At 53.6% G+C, this 22,294-nt stretch overlaps 1 protein-coding gene and 1 non-coding gene across 2 annotated transcripts in view; one reads left to right on the top strand and one right to left on the bottom strand.

The window, feature by feature from the left end:
• Positions 1-8,826: 8,826 nt before the first annotated feature.
• On the bottom strand, positions 8,827-8,959 carry LOC111762847 (small nucleolar RNA SNORA70). Its single transcript, XR_002795859.1, has one exon. It is a non-coding gene; the product is annotated as a small nucleolar RNA SNORA70 (small nucleolar RNA).
• A 1,589-nt stretch (positions 8,960-10,548) lies between these two features.
• Positions 10,549-22,294, top strand: part of TMPRSS13 (transmembrane serine protease 13) — a 29,217-nt gene continuing 17,471 nt past the window's right edge. Inside the window, exons 1-2 of the mRNA XM_004452916.5 lie at positions 10,549-10,693; positions 21,566-21,818. Of these exons, the coding sequence (XP_004452973.1) occupies positions 10,673-10,693; positions 21,566-21,818 (274 nt within the window). The 5' untranslated portion in view covers positions 10,549-10,672. The remainder of the gene's footprint in view (positions 10,694-21,565; positions 21,819-22,294) is intronic.

The raw sequence follows: 22,294 nt of genomic DNA, 5'->3' as shown, positions 1-22,294 counted from the left end.
AAGGACGGACACACCTGCTCAACTTCAGGTAGCCCGAGGAGTACCTGGCATGCAATAGACACACAGTAAATATTTATTTACTGAACACATAAAAATTAAGCAAGATTCCAGGGGCCTGAGTGGGTTTTGTTTTTTAAAAGGATCTATTTATTTCCCCCACCTGCCCCCGTTATCTGCTCTCTGTGTCCATTTGCTGTGTGTTCTTCTGTGTCTGCTTGTCTTCTCTTTAGGCAGCACCGGGAACCGATCCTGAGACCTTCCAGAGTGGAAGAGAGGTACTCAATCTCTTTCCCCACCTCAGTTCCCTGGCCTGCAGTGTCTCTTATTGTCTCTCCTCTGTGTCTCTTTTTTGTTGCATCATCTTGCTGTACCAGCTCTCTGCTAGGGCCAGCTCGCCTTCACCAGGAAGCCCTGGGAATGGAACCCTAGATCTCGCATATGGTAGATGGGAGCCCATTTGCCTGAGTCACATCTGCTTCCCTGAGTGATTGGGTTTTGATCTGGTGAAATGGAAGCAAGCTCATCCCAGCAAAATGATCCGTGAGCAAGACTTAGGGTGATGGTCCCTGAGTGATTTATTTTGACTCAAGAAAGGGATCAAGGGGTGATTGGACAGTTTGGGGTGCAGCCTTCTTGTGGGTTGGTCCAAAGGGCAGCCACAGCCCAAAAGGCCAATGGAATTTGGGTGTTTCAGGCAGGATGTTGGAATCAACTAGAAACCTTGTCCTCCCCTGTGTAATGCCCTTCACTTAGTGCTCCCATGACTAAGGGGGATTACAGGGACGTAGCACCATCAAGGACTACGAGAAAACACCAGGACCCCTCAGAGAGGGGAAACTAAGGCTGAGAAGGAAAACAACAGAAATCTATAAAACCTCAAAGGCTGAACTGAATCCTGACCTGTCACAAGAGGGCAAACCATAGAGCTCAAAAGCATTAACTGAAGACAAATAGTAGGAAGACCTGTTGGCACAGAGTTTCAAATGTACAGTAATAATGGCAATGTCCCAAGAGCCACCCCATGATACCATTGGATCTCTAATGGGCAGGCAGAGCAGACATTATCTCTGCTGGATCACAGTTGGAAGAACTAAGTGAAGGGATTGGCCATGTCTCTACTTCTGGAAGTTACCAAGCCAGGGTGGGACCAAGGTCATGACACATTGTCCCTGAGAGGTGCTACAAGTTGGAAATAGAAACAGGTTCAAGAGAGGTGCACATATCTTCATGCATTCTATACCCATCCTAGTTACTATGGACTTGGAAGCTGCTTGGAATGTCCCATTGATGTTGTGAAGTGCACAGACTTGGGGGCACTTCAGCTGCAGCCAGACTCAGCCAAGCCACCAGCCCGGGGTCTTTGAGCAGGGGGTTAGGACTCTCTGGGCTTTAGAGGGATTATTACCTGTCCTGCTCACCTGTAGGGCTATCCAAAGGGTCAAGCAAAGAGAAGTGCTTTGCAAATGTGACGTTCAAAGTCTTAACATCATGCTGAAGATCTATGGCGAAATGCCCTTGGTACCTCTGCTGGCGCAGTTTGCCTGTGGGTCTGACTCAATGTGTATAAACTTCTTGTATTGGTCTGTCAAAGGGGTACTAATGCAAAGTACCAAAAATCTCTTGGCTTTTATGAAGGGTATTTATTTTGGGTAAAAACTTAATTACAAGGCCCTAAAAAGTCCAACTCAAGGTTGCTTTCTCACCAAAGTCAGTTGCCACGTGTTGAGGCAAGATGGTTGCTGATCTTTGCCTGGTCTCTCTTTCCTGGGCTTTGTCTTCCTCTCAAGGCTCTGTGGGCCAAGCAGCTTCCCAGTTTCAGCTGGAGGCCGGCACAGGGCTCGTCTCTCAGGACTTCCTTTATCAGTCTTGACGCTCTTCCCAATCTCAGCTGTAAACTATCAGGCAAGTGGCTCATCTCTCCTCCCAGGGCCCAGGATAAAAAATGACAGAGCTCTCTCTCTTCCCAGTGTCTTCTTGAGTGAGTGTCCATTTATACAGGCCCACCAAGGGGCAGGGACACAACCTGAGTCATGCCTTACTAATGTGATTGAATTCAAAACCCTAATTTTAACAAGTAATTTAGGGAAGCAGATTTGGCCCACTGGTTAGGGAGTCCGTCTACCACATGAGAGGTCTGCAGTTCAAACCCCGGGCCTCCTTGACCCGTGTGGAGCTGGCCCACGCGCAGTGCTGATGCGCGCAAGGAGTGCCCTGCCATGCAGGGGTGTCCCCCACGTAGGGGAGCCCCACACGCAAGGAGGGCACCCTGTATGGAGAGCCTCCCAGCGCAAAATAAAGTGCAGCCTGCCCAAGGATGGTGCTGCACACATGGAGAGCTGACACAACAAGATGACACACAAAAAAAGAAAAACAGATTCCCAGTGCTGCTGATAAGGATAGAAGCAGTCACAGAAGAACACACAGCGAATGGACACAGAGAGCAGACAACTAGGAGTGGGGGGAAAGGGAAGGGAAATAAATAAATCTTTAAAAAAACCAAACAAGTAATTTAATCAAAGACCCCTCAACTGAATCCAATGTAATCAAAGGATATCATATCCAGAAGACTAGATTAGTTTACAAATATAATCTTTCTCTCTTTGGGATTCATGACTAATCTCAAACTGCCACACTTCTCTACCCAGTTAGAGTTAGACTGAATTAAGTCAATGGATACAGGGGCTCCTCCAGACAACGAGAGCAAGGCTTAGGTTAAGAAGTGATATCAGGGAAGTGGATGTGGCTCAACTGATAGAGTGTCCGCCTACCACATGGGAGGTCCAGGGTTCAAACCCAGGGCCTCCTGACCCATGTGCAGTGCTGGTGTGTGCAAGGAGAACCATGCCATGCAGGGATGTCCCCTGCGTAGGGAAGCCCCATGTGCAAGGAGTATGCCCCTAAAGGAGAGCTGCCCTGCATGTAAAACGTGCAACCTGCCCAGGAACGGCACCACACACTCGGAGACCTGGCAGAGCAAGATGACACAACAAAAAGAAACACAGATTCCTGGTGCCGCTGACAAGAATCCATGTGGACACAGAAGAACACACAATGAATGGACACGGGGAGTAGACAACTGCAGTGGGAGAGGGAAAAGGAGAGAAATAAATAAAAAATAAAAGAAGTGATATCAGACCCACCAAAAGATCTGGTGGGATGCTTATAACAGTTTTATTCATAATAGCAACAACAACAAAAATTCCGTTAATTGGTGAATAGATAATCAAAGTGTGGTTCAGCCATACAATGAAATACTACTCAGCAAAAAAAAGATCAAACTACCAATACATGCAGCAACATAGATGAATCTCAAATGCATTAAGTCAGACTCAAAAGACAATGTATTGTATGGTTCCATTTATGACAATCTAGAGAAGAAAAAACTATAGGAACAGAAATCAGATCTGTGATGGTGAGGGTCTGGGAATGATTACAAAGGAGCAGGAGGAAACTTTGGGGATGATGAAAATAGATCATATCTTGATAAGGTAGTGGTTACAAGATCATATACAGTTGTCCCAGCTCACCAAACAATATACTTTAAAAAGTGTGAATTTGACTATTTGTAAATTCTACCTCAATAAACTTAACTTTAATCCCCTGGTGGAAAAAAGGGAGAAACAACCTCAGAGTTCATTTAGCTTGTCCACGTGCAGAGAAAAAAATTCACATTCCTTTAGATTAATTTGTTCTAAATTGAGAAGTCTTTGGTGAGCTGAAAAAGCAGAAAAACTCACGTTTGCTTTCCAAACTCTGAATAAACTGCAAGCGAAATGTATTAGCTGCATGCTGAAATCTAAAGTTTCTCCTGTTACCCAGATTTAAAGTCTATAGGACTTTGTATATATTTTTTCAAATAGTCACATCTGAAAGGCAAAAAATTAAAAATGCATAATATTTCCCTTTCACTGAGCAAACAATGTAAATGATTGTGTTTTGGTGACAGCAAAACCCAACTTGATTAATCTGGGCACCTGCAGGGGGTTCACATTCAGTGACTTTGCACTTACCTGCTCTGATAAAAACACACCTGAAGCAGGTGGAAAAAAAACACACCTAGGGAAAGAAGTGTATCAAAATAAAGCATTTATTTAATAGCTTGAATTGTAAGGAATATAGAAAGAGGGCCCAACAAAAGTGTCCAAATAAAAATTTAAATTTAATATTGTGAAAACAATATATTGGCATTTAAGATAAAGAATTAAATGTAAAAATACAGAAATAAACAGATTTTAAAAATTGCCATTTTACCTCCATTACAACTGCTGTTGTTGTCAGCGGCATGGGAAGTGTGGGCGGCGCCATTCCTGGGCAGGCTGCACTTTCTTTCGTGCTGGGCGGCTCTCCTTACGGGCGCACTCCTTGTGCGTGGGGCTCCCCTACGCAGGGGACACCCCTGCGTGGCAGGGCACTCCTTGCGCGCATCAGCACTGCGCATGGGCCAGCTCCACACGGGTCAAGGAGGCCCGGGGTTTGAACCGCGGACCTCCCATGTGGTAGGCAGACGCCCTAACCACTGGGCCAAGTCCGTTTCCCGAGTCTTTGCTTTCTTGTCGCCAAATGGAGAGTAATAATAACTACATGCAAGGAAGCAGATTTGGCTCAATGGATAGAACGTCTGCCTACCACATGGGAGGTCCAGGGTTCAAACCCAGGGCCTCCTGGCCTGTGTGGTGAGCTGGCCCACGCGCAGTGCTGATGCACGCAAGAAGCGCCATGCCACGTGGGGGTGTCACCCATGTAGGGGAGCCCCACACTCAAGGAGTGTGCCCTGTAAGGAGAGCCACCTCACATGAGAAAAGCACAGCCTGCCCAGGAGTGGCCCCGCACACACGGAGAGGTGATGCAGCAAGATGACACAGCAAAAAGAGACACAGATTCCCGGTGCTGCTGACAAGAATACAAGTGGACACAGAAGAACACACTGCGAATGGACACAGAGAGCAGACAACGGGGGGTGGGAAGGGAAGAGAAATAGATAAAAAATAAATCTTAAAAAAAAAATAACTACATGCAAATGTGTTTTGAGGACAAAGTGAGATAATAATATATGTGCAAGTGCTTTGCAAATATGAACTAATTATTTTCTGGTGTTCATTTATTTTTATTCATGTATATATATGGATTCTCTTCATTATTTTTATTTACTTAGCACACTGCACCTGTGTTTGCTTTCTTCCTGGCTACCAACTCTCTGTTCCTGTCTCTCTGGGCAATGCTTGGAAGCATTTTCTTCTTTCTCCAACTGTGACTTTGTTTCCCCCTCTTGGAGCCTCTGCTCCACAGCTCTTTGGCAAGGGGCTCTAGACCATCTGATTACCTTTATCAACTAATGTTTTAGAGTCGAAAAGCTGAGGCTGGGGACCACCTGAGAAGAAGTTGCAGTGCTACGATGTAATGGAACTGCAGCAAAGACCTGGGCCCAAACCCCAACCCAGGACTTTCTTCTCCAAACCATCAGCTATAAGGACCTTTCTCCTTGGGCTTTGGATTCAAAGCACCTACCTTAGTACTCTCCACACCTGCTCAAAGCACTGTCAGTGGTTCAAACCACTCCAAAATTTAAAATTACAGTCATGTCATAATGGTAACAATTTCTCGGCAAGTACTCTGTACCAGGTCGTGGGCCACATGCTTTCTATTAATATGAAGGATTTCACTGAATAGACACAAATGCTCTATGCAGGAGGAACCATTATCCCCATTTTATGGATGAGGAAACAGAAGTTCAGAGATGGTCAGTAACTTGCCCAAGGACAGAGAGGTGGTAGGTAGAAAGACTGTGATTCAAAAAGAGTTTGACCTCAAAGTCTGTTTTAAAAAACCACTCAGGGAAGCAGACTTGGCCCAGTGGTTAGGGCGTCCGTCTACCACATGGGAGGTCCGTGGTTCAAACCCCGGGCCTCCTTGACCCGTGTGGAGCTAGCCCATGCTCAGTGCTGATGCGTGCAAGGAGTGCCCTGCCACGCAGGGGTGTCCCCTGTGTAGGGGAGCCCCATGCGCAAGGAGTGCTCCCTGTAAGGAGAGCTGCCCAGCGTGAAAGAAATTTCAGCCTGCCCAGGAATGGCGCCGCCCACACGGAGAGCTGACACAACAAGATGACGCAACAAGAAGAAACACAGATTCCCGTGCCACTGACAACAACAGAAGCGGACAAAGGCGATGCAGCAAATAGACACAGAGAACAGACAACTGGGGGCTGGGGCGGGGGGGGGGAGGGGAGAGAGAAAATAAAAAATAAAAAATAAATAAAAATAAATGAATAAAAACCACTCAACACTCCCAGCTCTGGAATGTTCTTTCTGGGTTGGCCAAGTACCATGGAGTGCCAGCCTGGCTTCCTGCCTTTCTTGCAGCTTCTGGAATCTCCCTTCCTCTAGGAAGCCTCCTCAGATGGCTCTCAGAGGAGAGCTGACGTTCCTGTGTGATCCTGGATCCTGTGGGCACAGCTGCCCAGGGGCCCTCGCCTCTCCAGTGGTCATTTGACGCGCTGTGTGCAGGTTACGTTGGCCTCTGCTGGGCTTCGGCCCTGTCGGCATCGTTGGTCTCCACAGCGGCTTCATTTCTGTGGGAAACTTAGCAGCAGCCCGCGGGGTCTTTCCAGCTGACAACTGCTTGGTTCTATCTGAGTCAAAGGAGCTCAGGCACACGTGGCTGTGTGGGCTCCCTGGCTCTGGGCCCCACTTCAGGAGGGCCTAAGTGCCTGTGGGCCTTGTCCTGGAGAAATCCAGAGGAGAGGGGCCTCGAAGCCACCACACACCAGGAGCAAGTGAAGGGCCAGGGTGTGATCAGGTGGGAAAAGCGCAGGCTCAGAGGGTCGTCCAGCTGCTGCCGCCCGCCTGAGCAGGCTGTCACGGGGAAGGGGGTTCGGCTTTTGCGGCGTTGCCCTGGAGGGGAGCTCGAAACTACAGAGGAAGTTAGCTGGGTGAATCACGAGGAAGAGCAGCTGCGTCAAATCCTCTTTTGGAAATAGGTACCTACGTGGGGTGGTGTAGTTTCCCCTCCCTGGAGCCATTTGGAATGGGGGGGGGCAATTACCAGGTGGGGGCGTCACAGAGGGTCCACGAGAGGCCTGAGCCTGGCAGTCCAGGGCCCACGGCCACTGTCCACCGGTCAGTGGGTGGGGAACATGGAGCACAGAAGTTGCCAGAGCTTCTTACCTGGTTTATCCCATTCATCATAGATTTGTGTGTGTATTTTTTTAAATTGTGGTGACATATAAATAGATCAAAAAATTTCCCATTTGTAACGTTTTAAGTGTGTACCTCAGTACATTGCCCCCTCTGGGTGCAGAACAAGACGCCAAGGGACGGTCAACTGGTGCAACTAAGGACACCGTGGGCCCCTGTTTAGGAGTCTGGATTCTCGGAGGTCCAGACCTGCTGCGGCTCGGCAGTGCCCCTGGCCAGCCCCGTATTTCCAGGCCACGTTTATTTTCTGGCTTTCCCTCCCTGGCCTGCCTGTCCCTTCTTTCTGCCCTCAGCCCGTTACCAGAGGAGAGCCCCGTCTCTGCTGGTTGCTCCCCATGCAGAGTCCCCTGCAAGCTCTGCCCGGGGTGGGCCGAGAGGCCACCCGGAGACTGGGGACTCCTTTCAGGTCTGTGCGCTGTGTAGAAACCATAATTACCTCCCTGCCTTCCCTTCCCTTACCCAGGAGCACTCTGTGACAGCGCCCGCTGTGAGGCCCGGGGCAACAGCCCTGCCAGTGTGTGCGAGAAGATCAGCACAGAATCTTAGGGTAGCTTTTAGAAGGTTCTAGAAAAGGGAAACCGAGCCTCTAGTGACAGAGAGCAGATCAGTGGCTGCCTGGTGCTGGGTGAGGGTGGGGAATTGGCTGCAAAACGCTGGCTGGAGGGAACATTTTGAGGGGATGGGCGTGTCCTGTATATTGATTGTCATGGTGGTTACATGGTACATACATTTGTCAGAGCTCATTTCACCCCGTACTTATTATTGGTGCGTTGCCAGTTTTTAAAAATCTTGGGGCAGACTGGCAGCAGATACCTGGGTCTGGGCTGGGGGTAGGCACGCACCAGTGTGCCTAATCCTGACGATTCCTGTACAGCCACCACGAAGAATTGGTGGCTGGTGCAGATTCATGGAAGATTCCGAATGGACTATTAATACTTCACACAAAAGGAAGAGTTCAAGTGCATGTCCACAGGGAAGCCAGTGGCTCTGCAGGTCTGGGGTCTGCTCTATGGCGGGGGGGGGGGGTGTCACTGCCCGGGGAGGGAACTCGCTGTTGCTTGGCCCTCCTGCTTCTCTTTCCTTGCAAGGCTGTAAGGTGGCAGCCTGCAGGAAACGGCAGGGACGATCATGAGGAAAAGGGCGCCTTGCCAACCTGAAAGTCGTAGAAAGGAAGGCAGAATCTGCATGGAAACTGGTCCTACCTTTATTTACAGTTTTCATATTTTGTTCCTCATGGACATTTTACATTAATTTTATTTTGAATGGCCAGGAAGTAGCTTCTTGCTGGGTGCAGTTCAGGTGAGGGCAGGGCTGGCAGAGCCTTCAGTAGTGCGGGGCCTGCCCCTTGTCCCAGGGCCACACTGGGGACGTATTGACCCCACAGCCATCCGGGATGAGACGCTTCTCAGGCACCATGTCCCCAGGTTCATCAGCGTGAAGCTCGGTGAAGTCCCACTTCCTGAAGCATGGTTCTTCTGGCGGCTTGAGCTTGGCCCTGCGCGCCTCTCGTCACGTGCTTCTTGTTCTGAAGCTGAGTGCGGATGGGCCGAGGTGGACCCTGGCTACTGGACCCTGGGGCCTGCCTGGAGCCCAGCCTGGGGACGGCAGCAGGTCAGAGGGACTCTCAGCAGGGAAGGGCTGCCTCCAAGGCCCCTGAGGGCAACCCGCCGAGCAACAGGCTGCGTCCACGACCCAGGAGGCTGCTGTCTGCAGCCACTGTGCCCCGGCGCCCCAGGGGCAAGGAGGATGGTTGGCTTACTTGGCTGTAGGTGCATTAATTTGATATTTAAAAATATTGTCTTAACCACACAACATTGTGAATGCAATTAATGCCTACCCCCCGCTGAGTCAAGGGCTTGTTGGAAGGAGATGTGGCCTGGGGCTGAGCTCTGAGCTCTGGTCAACTTGGCCCCTGGAAGTGAGTCAAGATTAGGGAAGTCTCCAGAAGCCCAGCCAGCCATTCTGCCTCTGGATGAGCTTTCTCTCATGAAATTTTCCTCTGCAGCAAGTTTTCCGTTTTCTCGCCTGTAAATGGGGAGAATGGCCATCATTTCAAGTCTTTGTCCAAATACCACCTCCATAAGACCTTCCCTATTTCAGACTGTCACTCTGCTTCCCCAGTGCTCTTGAGCTCTTTCTCTGCTTTATTTTTCTCTATAGCACTTCTCACCTTCTAGTACATTACATAATTAATTTTCTTGTCTGTTCCCTGCTCCCCGCATGCTAGTGCCGTGGGGCGGGAACTCTTGGCTATTTATTTCACTGTATTACTGGCGCTAGAATAGGGTCAGGCACCTAAGAGGCATTCAATAAATATTTTTTGAGTGAATGAGTGAAGTACGGATCAATGGGATCATTGCAAGGACTAAATGCCTTATGCATGTCAAGCATGCAGTGGCCTACCTAGCACCTTCTTAGTATTGTTGTCATTGTTGTTTGTTACATGAGACTTTGAGGGGATTCCTCAACCTCTCTGGCCCTCAGTGTCCCCAAGCAACTGAAGATTCATCAGCTAGATGATCTCTGTGCTTCCCTTAAACTTGAAAAATCCTGCAGTTCTAGGATCTTAGCCCTTCCACCCCCCCCCCCCAAATGCTCACTCAGGGGAGTTCTTCCCACAGCTCCTGCTTTTGCAGCTCTTTGTACGGCTCTGCTGGGTTTGGTAGCTGCTTTCTTGGTAGCTCCTCCTCTCTTTCTTTTGATTCTGAGTCTCAGACCCAAGGAAGGGTATGAGATCCTGAGTCAGCCCGACATTTCTTGGGAACAGTTTCCATTCAGATATGGAAGTTTTATTCTAATCGGCTCGGAGGTGCCGTTTCATAGCATTTTATTATTTTCAATCAAGGCAATTCATTATGCACGTGATGAGAGGTCACTTGATTTTAATTTCTTTAATTATGAGTTTTTGTAGAAATGAAGAGTTCGGGGTGCGAATCCGCAGGACCATGGGTCTTGGCTCGGGGTCTGGGCACGTGGTCCTCGAGACGAAGGTTCTCACTGCCCTGCCCTGGGTGGCCGCGGTCCCTGGCTTGGACGTCCTGGACAGGACAGCCTCCTGCCTCAGAGGACTTGGGAGCAGCTGTGTAAGGGGCGCAGGGTGACAGAGCAAAGGCCGTGCTGGCGGGGTCTCCGCCTCTTCTCTCAGAGGCCCCCCGAAAGAGGAAGTCCTGAACCCTGGGTCCCCGCGGCCCCCCCATGGGGCAGGTGCTGGAGGAAAGGCAGTTTCACACCCCTGGCATTGGGTATTCTCTGAGTAACAGGGATGCCTTGGAGGAGGGGCGGAGGGACAGGTCGGGCTAGTTCTGGCTCGTTGTTTATTCCTGCGCTTACCCCACACCTCCCAGCCGGCTGCCCCGCCCCATCTGGAGGGGGCCGGCCCGCGGCCCTCTGGCCCCTTCCCCCCCCACGCCTGGGAAGCCAGGGCCCAACATGGGTCTGGTCCTGGACGTCAGTTGAGCCCGGCAGCCTCATCTCGGGTGACCATGGAAGCACCCCGCCGCCCGGTGAGTCTGCCCGCGGGCCTGCGGCCACGTCCTCCCGGCGGCAGGGAGCTGGGAGACGAGTGGGGCGCCGCCGCCCGCCGGCCTCGGGTTGGGGGGAAGGTTTTCGAAGGTGCCTTTTCTCGTTGAAGCTGGAGGGATCTAGATGTCTTGGCCTTTTCTCGCCAGGAGGAGCCCCTGGGGGGAGAAGCTGATGGGACTTGGGGTCTGGACAGTGAGCCCCCCAGGGCTGTGTGGGTGAATCCTGGGTTCCTGCTAAGCTCTGTGGCCCGAGCGCGCTCAGCCCGGGAAGTCTGTCATGTTAGACGCCAACTTTGCTGGTGAAAGGAGAGCCGTGGGGTCTTAGCTTCTAAGGGGGGCTTCAGGGGCATCTGTCAAGCCCCTCACTGGACTCCTAAACCATCCCAGGAGCACGAGGCTTTCTATGTGCCTTAAGGATTGTAACATTGTAAAGGGGATGTTTCAACCTCCTTCGGTCACTTATTTGGGGGCTTAATAACTTTCATACTTGGGAAGTGCTACCTGATGTCTAGCCACAATTCCTTCTGCTACAACTCAGGTCCCTTTCCTCTTCTGCTTCTGATGGTGGTAGAGAGCTAGACTATCCTCTGTGGAAGAGCCTTCACGTGCAGGCTTCCGGGGATTTTGTTCACCTGTGCCTCAGCTTTCTTTTCTTCAGGGAAATCCCTCCTGCTCCCTAACTTCTCCTTAGGTCTTATTTTCTGCTCCTCTCCAAATTCTTTTGTTCTTTACTGATAGGACAGAGTGTGGGATTCTGGGAAGGATGGGCCAGTGCTGCATGCGAGATTCAGCTTGTTCTGGACTCTGGCTTATCGCTGGCTTGTGGTCCATTCTGAACCACAGAAAGGTTTCTGCGAAATTTACCACCGTCCGTTCTTTCAGCCCTCTCCTGAGTCTTCTTTTCCAGACTTCTCCTGATCTTTGCTCTGGTCTCGGGGCTCACTGGAGCCTCTGGTGGGCAGTGAGGGTGATGCAAAAGGCGGAATAGAGTTTTGTCTGGGGCATGAGGAAGGGGGATCCACAGCCACAGGGATGGGCATGCTCCTGGCTAACTTGCAGGGAGTCTAAATTTGATTGCCCCTAAGTCCAAAAGGTGAGAAGGGGCTGAGTTATCCCGAAAGGGGCTGAGCTCAAGTTGGAGGTGGGTGGTGGGGCGGGTCCCTGGGGCAGGGCGGTAGGGCTGATGCCGGCCTGGGAAGCTCATGACTCCAGGGTCAGGGATGAGCAGGGAAGGCCACTGGAGGGGTGTGTCGTGCAGGGCAGGCTGCTCACTGATGAGGGAATGATGCATTAAGGTCAAATGCAATGGTAGGTGCCGTGTTCCTCCTGGAAGAGAGACTGCTCTAACTTATCTTGGAATAAAAGGAACCACCGCATCTTTCTTTAAGGTTCTCGAATTTCCTCCCTGCTAGATAGCGAGCGGGAGGTGAGAGCAGGGAAGGCTGCAGTCAGGGCTCTTAATCTTATCTGCAGCAAGTTTTTAAAGACTGATTAAACTGGGTAGAAGAGCTGGGAGAAACTGGTCATCTAAGATCATGCCTTCTCCCTACCGGCTTTACTGCAGAGAGAACCATTGTGCTTCTTGTCCCTTGAATCCACCAAGAAGCAAAGAAGATGATGGCCCATGGGCTTAAAACTGATGAGGCTCCTGTGGCGCTGGTCGGGTGTTCAGGGGAGTCTTAGAAAGGGTGGAGAATGCTCTCAGGGTCCCCGTGTTCAAAAGAGAGGCTGCTGCTATGGGGGACAGAGAACTGACCAAGTTCCAGTCAGCTGTGATTTTGGCAAGTCATTCAACCTTTTTGTCCCTTAGTTTCTTCTTCTGTAAAGTGGAATGATAATAGTACTCAATCAAGGAGCCTCAGAATAGTGTCTTTCACATGGCGAGGCTCTTTTAGACCAGCAGCTGGCTCGATAGATATAGATATACAGTGTACAGATACAGTCCCAGAGTGTCAAGGTTTATTATTGTTATTTTCATTATCACGGTCATCATTATCGTCACTCTCTCTAGGGTCTAGTTCTGGCTCCTCTAAAATTTTGGGTAAATGTTTTCATCGCTCATGCCTCACTTTCCCCACCTTCCAAGAAGAGGATTAGAAAGTGCTCCTGGACTCCCCTTTCTGGCTCCTGGACAGCCTCTGAAATTATACAGAATAGGAATACAGGTGCACGGCATTGAGCTTGTGCATCTGTTCTTGGAAAATAGTATGAACTTGGAGTTTGTTTTCCAAAACGAGTCACATTTTTAATGCTTTAGAGTAGTGCAGTGTTTCTTAAAGGAAGACTGAAGTAGAGGCATTGGAAAAGCAACGGTCCTTTGTTACAGCAGGTGGTCCTGAGGTGGATCAGGTTCTGAATCGGCTCCCCCAGTGGAAGCTGTGCACTAGTGAGAAAGGCTAGGGTCCAGGAGACCCACCTCCCCAGAGGGGGCTGGGCAGGTTCCCGTGATGGCACAGCAGGGGCCTCGGGTCACTGTGTGCTCCCTGGTCCCCAGAGTGAAGGTGCCCCCAGAAGCCCTGGCATGTGCCCCCTGCCCTGCAGGCACGCAGCCCCCCGAGACCTGCGTGTTTCCTGTCGGCCTTGGGGTTGAACAGCTTCCACCCAGCCCACCCCGCCTGCCTTCCCCTAAGTTGTCCGCTGTGACTTGGCAAGCGTGAGCTCACGTGCGTGGGAGTATGTGTGTCAGGCTCCAGACTGGGTGCCAGGCAGGCAGGCCAACTGATGTGACAATGGCCACTTAGCCTAAGTCTTGTTTTGGCAAAACAGCTTCCTCTTGCTGCAGCAACAACGGGGGTGGACTGTGCCCAGCCAGGCGGCAGGCTGGTGGCGGCAGGGGGAGGGGGCATGGGACAGCCAGCAGCAGCCGTGCAGAGGCTTTGTGGGCAGCACCAGGTGGACGCTGGCTCCTCAGAGAGGGCTGCAAAACCGAGACTGTCCAGCAAGGCCCCAGGACATATCAGTCCTGAACTGTCACCTCCGCAGCAGAGAGCACAGAGGAAAAGCATAGATGTTGGGGAAACTGAGGCGGCAAGTTCATGGCAATGGTGGGCACTCAATGTTTTTTTAAATGAATTGATGAATGAATGAATGAGCAAATGAATGAGTGAATGAACGAATAAACCAAAAGCAGGTTTTTGAAATTCTGGTCTCACTGGCATCCCATAGACATCTTTATGTGCAGAGGAGGCTTTGTAAAGCAGAAGGAACTTGAGTGTTCATCCAGAGCAGTAATTTTCGAGTTCTTTTTAGCAGTGGCCCCTTTTGTTCAAATGAAATCTTATGTGGAGCCCAGTGTGTAAAACTGAAAAGTGAGGATGTGGATGTGGCTCAAGTGATAAGGCTTCTGCCTACCCTATGGGAGGACTTGGGTTTGGTCCCTGGGTCCTCCTGGTGAAAAAGAAGAGAAAGTGCGCCTGCACAGCGAGCCAGTGCCTGCGTGGTGAGCCAAGTGCCCACACAGTGAGCTGAGCGCCTGCGCGGCAAGCCGACTGCCCATGTGGGTGCCTGTAAGCCAAGCTGAGTGCCCATGGGGTAAGCTGAGTGCCCACTCAGGTACCCGTGTGGCGAGCCAAGTGCTCATGTGAGTGCCCGCGTGGCAAGCTGAGTGCCCACGTGAGTGCCCACGTGGTGAGCCAGTGCCCACGTGGTGAGCCAGTGCCCACACAAGTGAGTGCCGCAGCAAGATGATGAGCAACCAAAGAGAGGTGAAGGGGAGAGTCAGGGTGAAGCACAGCAGAGACCAGGAACTGAGGTGGCACAATTGACAGGGAACCTCTCCCCACATCGGAGGTCCCCAGGACTGAATCCCGGTGAATCCTAGAGGAGAAAGACGAGAAGAGAAGACAAAAGAGACAAATGGATACAGAAGATGATGCAGTGAATGGACACAGCAAAACAGTGAGGTGGGAGGGGGAGAACAAAAACACACAAAACCTAAAAAGTGGATCTGCTCTGCTGGAAATGGGGCAAAGGGCTCTAAGTCCACCACGGCCAGCCCTCGAGCTGGTCTCCCAGGCGCCGTTTGATTGTGCAGCCCCTTCGGGTTCTAGGGTGAGCTGCTGAGCCCCAGGGAGGGCTGGTCCTTCCCGGTCTCAGGCGGGTTGGGGGCAGAAGCAAGCTTGCCTGCGCCTTCATGCCCGGGGCCCAGGAGGCCCCCGGGCCGGCTTCACCTGGAAAGGCAGTGGGAATCGCAGGCTGGGTGGTCCCGAGGTTACAGGCCAGCCCTGGGGGGCGAAGGAGGGGCTGGGGGGCCGTGCTAGTGGTCGTCGGAGCGGGCATTGGGGAATTGGCCCGGCTTCTGGGGATCCTGTGTGGTATTTCTCTGGGCGATGGGGGTGGGAAAGAAGCCGCAATGCCCCCCAGCTCAGCCCAGCCCAGGCCCCCCTCCCGCCTCCCACTGCAGCCCAAGGGCTCCCCAACAGCACGGAGGTTTTGAGGTCTTGGCAAAGGCAGCGCTGATCTTTCCTGGGGCCCCTTGTGCCCCCGGCGGGGCCTGGGGACACTTCTCCGCCTATGCCAGAGCGCTGAGCCGCCAGTTGTGGTCCTGCCGTTGCCGGCCCCGTTAAATGTGCCGGTCCTCAGTCGCTGGGAGAGCCGCGCCGCCGCAGGGCCCAGGTCCAGGGAAGGGCCCTTTCTGGGTGGAGGTGGTGAGGCCCTGGGTAAGGGCGCCGGGCTCGGCAGCAGCCCAGGGAGGGAGCCAGAAGAGCGGGGGTCCAGGCCTGCCGCTGCCCCAGCTGGCTGTGTGACCCCGGCCAGGGCACATGGTCCCTCTGGGCCCGCTGGGTCCTTCCAGCTCTGACTTCCTGTGATGGGCCCAGGCTGCCCGGGGGGTGGCGGCTTGGCGAAGGATGACCCTGACCTACAGAGGGAGGCCCGGGCACCTTAGCTGGCCGGGAAGGGCCCCCGCCGGTCAGGCCCTGCGGCTGTGAGGAGCGGTCACTGCCGCTGCTGGCAGGCACTTTTTGGGTTTAGCTTTTCGCAGGGTCCCTCTTGCTGCCCACCCGGGGCATACGTCCCAGAGCTCAGGCTGCCGCCTGTGGCTGGAGGACAGTGGCAGAGCCTGGGGCTCAGTCCACGTGGCAGCCACGGGCCCTGCGACGGAAGCTGCCCAGGGGCTGGCTGTGACGCCCGCAGCGCAGACAGAGGGTCCCCCTTCTCCCTGCGGTCCCCGGAGCCCCTGGAGCTAGCTACGATGTCAGTTAGCACAGGCAGAAGTTCCTCCTGCCCCGGGAAATCCAAAGCCCCCCGGAGACCCAGCAGAGGCCAAGAGCGCACACTCAGGGGCTGTTTAACTTCCTCCCACCCCCACCAGGGGCAGAGTCGGTGACGTAGGGAGCACTGGACGGGGAGCTGGGCGCCGCGGGTTTTAGTCCCTGTTATCCTATAAATGGACCCGAGGGCAAAGCATGCAAATGTTTTTTTCATTTTTATTTATTTATTTATTTTTCATGCAACTGTTTTGGGCCTCCCTTTCCTTGTCTGTAAAATGGGATTGGTGGTTCTTATTGACCCCGTCAGGGAAGTGTCCTCAGTTCTGTCCTTGGCCATTCCCCCTTGCCTTTCCCTGGGGACCCCGACCCCACCTCCTGGTCCTGGCGCCTCCTGCCCCAGGACATCTGGAGGGGCCGGGACAAGCCCGCAGGGGGACCCGGGAGCTCAGAGGCATAGCTGGAGGGAGCAGTGACAGCCTGGTGTGGCCTGTTCCCTGACTCACAGGTGTACGTCCTAGGAAAGAATGCTGGGCAAGGCTCGGCCAGGGAAGTGGTTCCTGGCCCCTGGCTTCGCCCCATCCAGCTGCCCCTGGCCCCTGGCTCCACCCCTGTGCTGCAGGCAGGCTGTGGAGAGGCTGGGACCTGGCCCAGGAGGGGTCGACCGAGTTCCAGCCTGGGTCTTGTGAGGCCTGGGCTCTGGCCCTGGCTCTGCCCCTTATGTCTCAGGACCTTGGGCCAGAGGTCTTCTTTACCACCCTTACCCCTTCAGGTCCCGGACACCAGCCTCATCTGCCCAGGGCAGCTGCTCTGAGGCTGAGGCCAGGCCTCTGTTTGGGAGGCTGGAATTGCAGCAGTTGCTCTCCAAGAACTGAAGAAAGGAAATGAGTTAGTGCTGGAGCAGGTTAGACATGGGAAAGAACTTCCAGCAGGGTGGGGAGGCAGACTGTGAAATAGGCAAAGAAGAATGGCTGTGGAATCTTCTATTCTGGTGGTCCCTGAGAGTGAGAACTCTCCTGAGCCTCCTGAGATGGTTGGGGTTGAGGCTTGGAGTGGGTGGGTGGGCCAGATGCCCCTCCTTTGGAGGCACTTTCCTCTGGTCTTGGGGCTATCCTTCCATCTTGTGACCTTGCTGGGACTCACGGTTCCACACGAGCAGTTGTCATTAGGGGCTGGGATCCCAGGACTCTCTTGCCCTGGCCCGAGGGACTGGCTGCTCTCCACCTGCTTCCCTCCAGCCGTGACCCAAGAGGCTGCCCCCTCTGCGTGGACACCCCGCGGATTCAAGGCCTCCAGCTCCTTCTGGACGTGCCCCTGCCCCCCACCCCCACTCCATCATTCCTGGTGCTTGGAAGACTTCCTGTTGGGCTACTGGGGCTCAGAGCCAGCGTTCCCCAAGTGTCTGGGCTGGGGGCTGTCCACCCCCGCCTGGGTACGGCACCAGGGCACAGCCATGCTGGCCAATTTTTAGTCCCACCTCCCTCCAGAGCCAGAGAAGAGGGACTCAGGCAGGTCTACGGACGCCAGGGGATTCTCCTGGGGGCCCCCCTACCCCCACTTCCTGCCAGAGAGGCCGTGGGTGGGCGTGGTGGACCCTCCTGCTGGTAAACACCCGGGAGAGGGAAGAGGAGGATCTGGGGGCTCCCCCCACCCCCTGCCATGGCCACGACCTTTCTGGCCATCCCCTGGCTTCCTGCCAACAGCCCGTTTCCTCTCTGGCCTAACTCCCTCCCACTGCTCCTCCATCACAGCCCCCCTTCCCGAGTCCCCCAAATCGTCCCACCGTTTCCTCTGGGCCTCTGCCCTCTTGCCTTCAGCCTCCTCCCTCTGCTTCCTGCCCATCACGATGCGGCAACAGGGGCAGGCTCAAGGGTCCCGTTCAGCTGAAGACAGCCTGAGAGCGCTTGGCTGGGACTTAGAGGACCCAGAGGCCCTGCGAGGCCACCAGTTCAGCCTACACGGTTCGGGGCCTGCTGATCCGACCCTCTGCGCCCCAGTTTTCTCATGAATAAATTAGCCATAAAAATTTCTCATCCTGCTTCCTAACCCGAAATCGTGTGAAAATCAAATGAAATAATGGGTGTGAGAGCTCTGTGCAAATTGTAAGCCCCAAAGAAAGGAAAGAAGTTGCTGTGGACAGCCAAGCTCCTGTCGTCAAGGCTGTTGGCTCCGAGCAGGTCAGGTTAGCATCCGAGCTCTGTCACTTGCCCGACGTGGGAATTTGGACGTGGTTCTTAGCCTGCCTGGACCTCCGTTACGATATCTGTAAACTGGGGCTGATCGTGCTAACTGCAAAGGGGTGTGGTGAGGATGAAGTGGAATCAAGTGAAGGGGCCTGCGCTTGACGTATGTTGCCTGTTTACCTGGGAAAGGAGGTACGGTTAGCCCCATTCCACACATATGGAAACAGATGCCCAAGTGTTGAGTTACCTGCCCAGGGAAGGCCAGGGAAGAAAGGATGCAGCCACACTGCAACACAGATCTTTCTTTTTTTTTTTTGCTAAAGATTTTTTATTTATTTAATTCCCCTCACCTTCCCCAGTTGTCTGTTTTCTGTGTCTTTTTGCTGCGTCTTGTTTCTTTGTCCGCTTCTGTTGTCGTCAGCGGCACGGGAAGTGTGGGCGGTGCCATTCCTTGGCAAGCTGCTCCCTCCTTCGCGCTGGGCGGCTCTCCTTACGGGGCGTGCTCCTTGCGCATGGGGCTCCCCTACGCAGGGACACCCCTATGTGGCAGGGCACTCCTTGCGCGCATCAGCACTGCTCATGGGCCAGCTCCACACGGGTCAAGGAGGCCCAGGGTTTGAACCGCGGACCTCCCATGTGGTAGACGGATGCCCTAACCACTGGGCCAAAGTCCGTTTTCCAGATCTTTCTATTTCAAGACCATTGGGCTTAAAAAAAACATCAACAGTCACGGTCCTTTGTGCCAGGTACTTTATGTGTCATTGAACTGTCACAACAGTACTTTGAAGCAGGGTTTTCCATCCTACCTTATAGATAGGAAAACTGAGAGGTTACGTTGCTTGCCCAGGGTCACACAGCTGGTTTAGTGGCAGAGCCAGAGTTCAGAGTGTGGCCTCCTTAGCCCAAAGCACTCGATGGCTGTGACACTCCTGCTCCAATCCCCAAGGCCCCGCCTGGCCCTAGCAGGCCACAGGCTCAACCCCAGACTCACACCCAGAAGTACCACAGGACCAAGATCCCCACGGAAACTCACGGGCCCCACTCCTGGGGGAGCCAGTGGTGCCCCAACCCTGCAAGGCCCCAGGTCCCAGTTCTCGTCTATGTCAAAAACGAACTTAGCTGTACCCAGAGTCTCTTGCTTCTGACTTGAAAGAGCTGAAGCTCAGTCGCAGAGAGGATTGGGATAGAATCCTGACGATGCGAGTCTGGGCAATCTGAGCTCTGAGCTTGGCTTCTCATCATTGGGCCAGTAAGAACAGCAATCTCTTAGGGACGTAGCAAGGAGCACAGAGAGCCATAGGTGGGCAAGTTTATTGTAATCTCTAAAGTGCTGCCCATAACTGAGCTACTGTTTTCAATTAGGGTGATTCCCCCTGAAGAAGTTAGAGAAGACTTCCGGTGTGAGCATGGTGGGGAGGGAGACCTGGCAAGCCGGTGGTGGTGCCACGAGGCCAGGGTCCAGGGCGGGAGCCCAGGCTCAGGCCACGGCTGGGGGCAGCAGGGGCTCCTGTTCAGGTTTGGGCTGGTCCCTCGCTGAAGGACCTTAGCCTGGCTTTTGTCCAGCCCCCTCTTTACTCCCTAAGATGAGCTTCTGTACCTTCCGACTCCTCGGGCACGGCCGTGGCGGCTGAATGTCAGCACAGCTGGCGCCCTGTGCACCAGGGCAAAGGGGGCCTATTAGTCCCATTTTACAGATTATGAAGAAGGTTCAGGAAAGAAGTGGATTTCCCAGGCCTACGCAGTGATGACTCCAAGCCTGGGCCCAGTCCCCTCCGACTCCAAAGCCAGGGTGGTGGACCCACGCATCCTCTATTTCAGCCAAGCCCGTCCCGCTTCACTTTAAATATCCAGGGGGCAAATTTCCCTTCATTTTCTGGAAATCTGGTCTGCAGCCAGTGGGGACGAGATGGAAAGCTGGTGGGGGCCCTTAGCTTAAGCTCTGCTGGGTCAGCAGGGGCAGCAGCTGCCCGTAGGCCCCAAAACACCCCCGGCGGTCCCTGCTCGACCGGCTGGGGCACGGGGACACGGGCGCACCTGCCCCATCCACTAACCAAGCCCGGAACTCCCTGCTGCAGCCTCTCCGGGTCCCTGCCTCTGGCAAGCAAGTGTGGTCAGCAGCCAAGTTCCCCTCGAATCCATCCCACAGCCCCCAGGAAAATGGGAAAATGGGGCCCACTGCCAGAAGAGGGACTTAAAAAAAAGTGAAAAAAAAAACAAACCCAAACCCCAAAACTCTATTTGTTAGGGATGATTGTGCTTAAATGGGCTGGATGTTCAGATAAGACTTTTTATTAAGTATTTGGATAATTATGTTGGATGCTTTTAAGCGTGGAAGGTGAGTGGGGAACAGGAGTGCTCAGAGGTCTGGGGTCTTCTGGCTCCGTCACCCAGGCTTGCTTTCACCCCCTCTCCCCCACTCCCACCCCAAGAGCTCCAGGCTCTCCGGAGAAGGAAGGGGACTGGCGTCATTGATCACCCGCGATCACCCGCGATGGCCACCACAGAGCCATCTCGTGTACCCTCCCCAGGGAGGCGGCAAAGCCTATTGGTTCAGAGCCTGGACGCCGGAGCCTGACTTTCTGGTCAAATCCTGGCTCTGCTACTTTCAGCCATGAGAACTCGATCAAGTTACATCAGCTCTGTTCCACCCTTCCCAGCACTGGGCCAAATGGAAATATTAAATGTGGATACAGCACTTAGCGCAGGCTAAGTCCTCTGTGAGTGTAAATTAAATCACTTGAAACGAACACGTTCCTCAACCTACAGCCAGATAAGCTTAGGGATCTTGTCCAAGAGTGACGGAATCACATTGCAGCCTATAAACTTTTTCCTCCTATGTCTTGCCTGGATATGTATATGTTGATGTGTGTGTGTGTGTGTGTGAGAGAGAGAGAAAGAATTCTAGTGATACTGAGAATAGTGGGACATAAGGCAAATTTTCTTAGGCAATGCTTTCCACACTTTTTTTTTTTTTTACTATAGATCATAGTAAGAACAATATTTTATAATCTAACACACATTCATGGGGGAAAAAAGGGTGGGTAGTGTGGGGGTGTGAAAGTGAAGAGGGTGGAAGGGGTGGCTGCAGAGACCACACTTGCTGGAGGTGAGGTCTCAGAGCCAGGGTCCAGCCCAGCAGCCCCTTCTTTTGACTCTCCTGAGATAAAGTGTAGCCAAAGCAGGTGCTGCCAGCCCGAGCAGATGGTCCATGGCCCTCCGGAGCTGGCCACCCCTCTGCCGGTTCTTGTGAGTGGAGAGACTGCTGGGAAGCTGGGAAGAGCGGGCCCCCTGGACTTTCATCCTCTCGGTAGACATTCTCCTTCCCTGACGTTTCCTTCTCCAGGGTTTTTGCTTCAGCCCCAGCCGCTTGCCCCAGAGCCTTTGCCTCCCGGCTCCGCAGGGCTGACGGCTGGGGCGGGCTGGCAGGCGAGCGGCCTGAGAGATGCCCTTTGCTCTGCTTTCAGAATGCTTCCCCGGCCACAGCGTCCCCAGCCCGGGCAGCCCCGGCCCGGGCATCGCCTTCTAGGTCCTCGTCCGGCAGGTCCTCGTCCGGCAGGTCCTCATCCGCCAGGTCGGCCTCTACGACATCCTCTCCAACCAGAGTGTATCTGGTGAGAGCAACTCCAGTGGGCACGGTACCCGTCCGGGCATCTCCTTCCAGGTCATCGCCAGCCACCAGGTCATCGCCAGCCACCAGGGCCTCTGGGGAGAGCCTCGGTAAGAGGGAGGCTGGGGAGGCCAGAAGGATGGAGAAGCACTCATGGGCAAGGAGGAGAGAGCAGAGGTAGCCCTCTCTGACCCTCATACCCCTTGCCTAATGATGTGGGGTGGGCAGGGCAGCGCAGTGAGAGGTCTGGGGTGGTGGAAGCAGAAAGAGCCCATTACATGAACCCAAAGACAGTGGAAGGTTGGGGGCAAAAGGGGACTAAGAAATCAGAACCGAGAAGCTGTGTGTAACTTTGGAGGATGCACTCTCAGGGTCAGATTTCAAGGGCACGGGCTCTCGGTTAGAGACCTGGGTTCTTTCCTTGGTCTGCCAGGGATGTGGAGTCTGATATGGAGCAAGGTCATGATCAGCAGGTCCGTCTGCGGGCGGAGGAGGGAAGGGAGAGCTGCTGACCAGTTCTGTCCGGCTCAGCTACTGGGAACGAGATGGCCCTCGGGGCCCGCCTCTGCCCGTCCTGACGCTGCCG

This window comes from Dasypus novemcinctus, chromosome 27, assembly GCF_030445035.2.
Source record: "Dasypus novemcinctus isolate mDasNov1 chromosome 27, mDasNov1.1.hap2, whole genome shotgun sequence".
NCBI classification, from domain to species: domain Eukaryota; kingdom Metazoa; phylum Chordata; class Mammalia; order Cingulata; family Dasypodidae; genus Dasypus; species Dasypus novemcinctus.
Note: the sequence above shows the minus strand (reverse complement) of the source record. Positions and strands in the feature narration are given on the sequence as shown.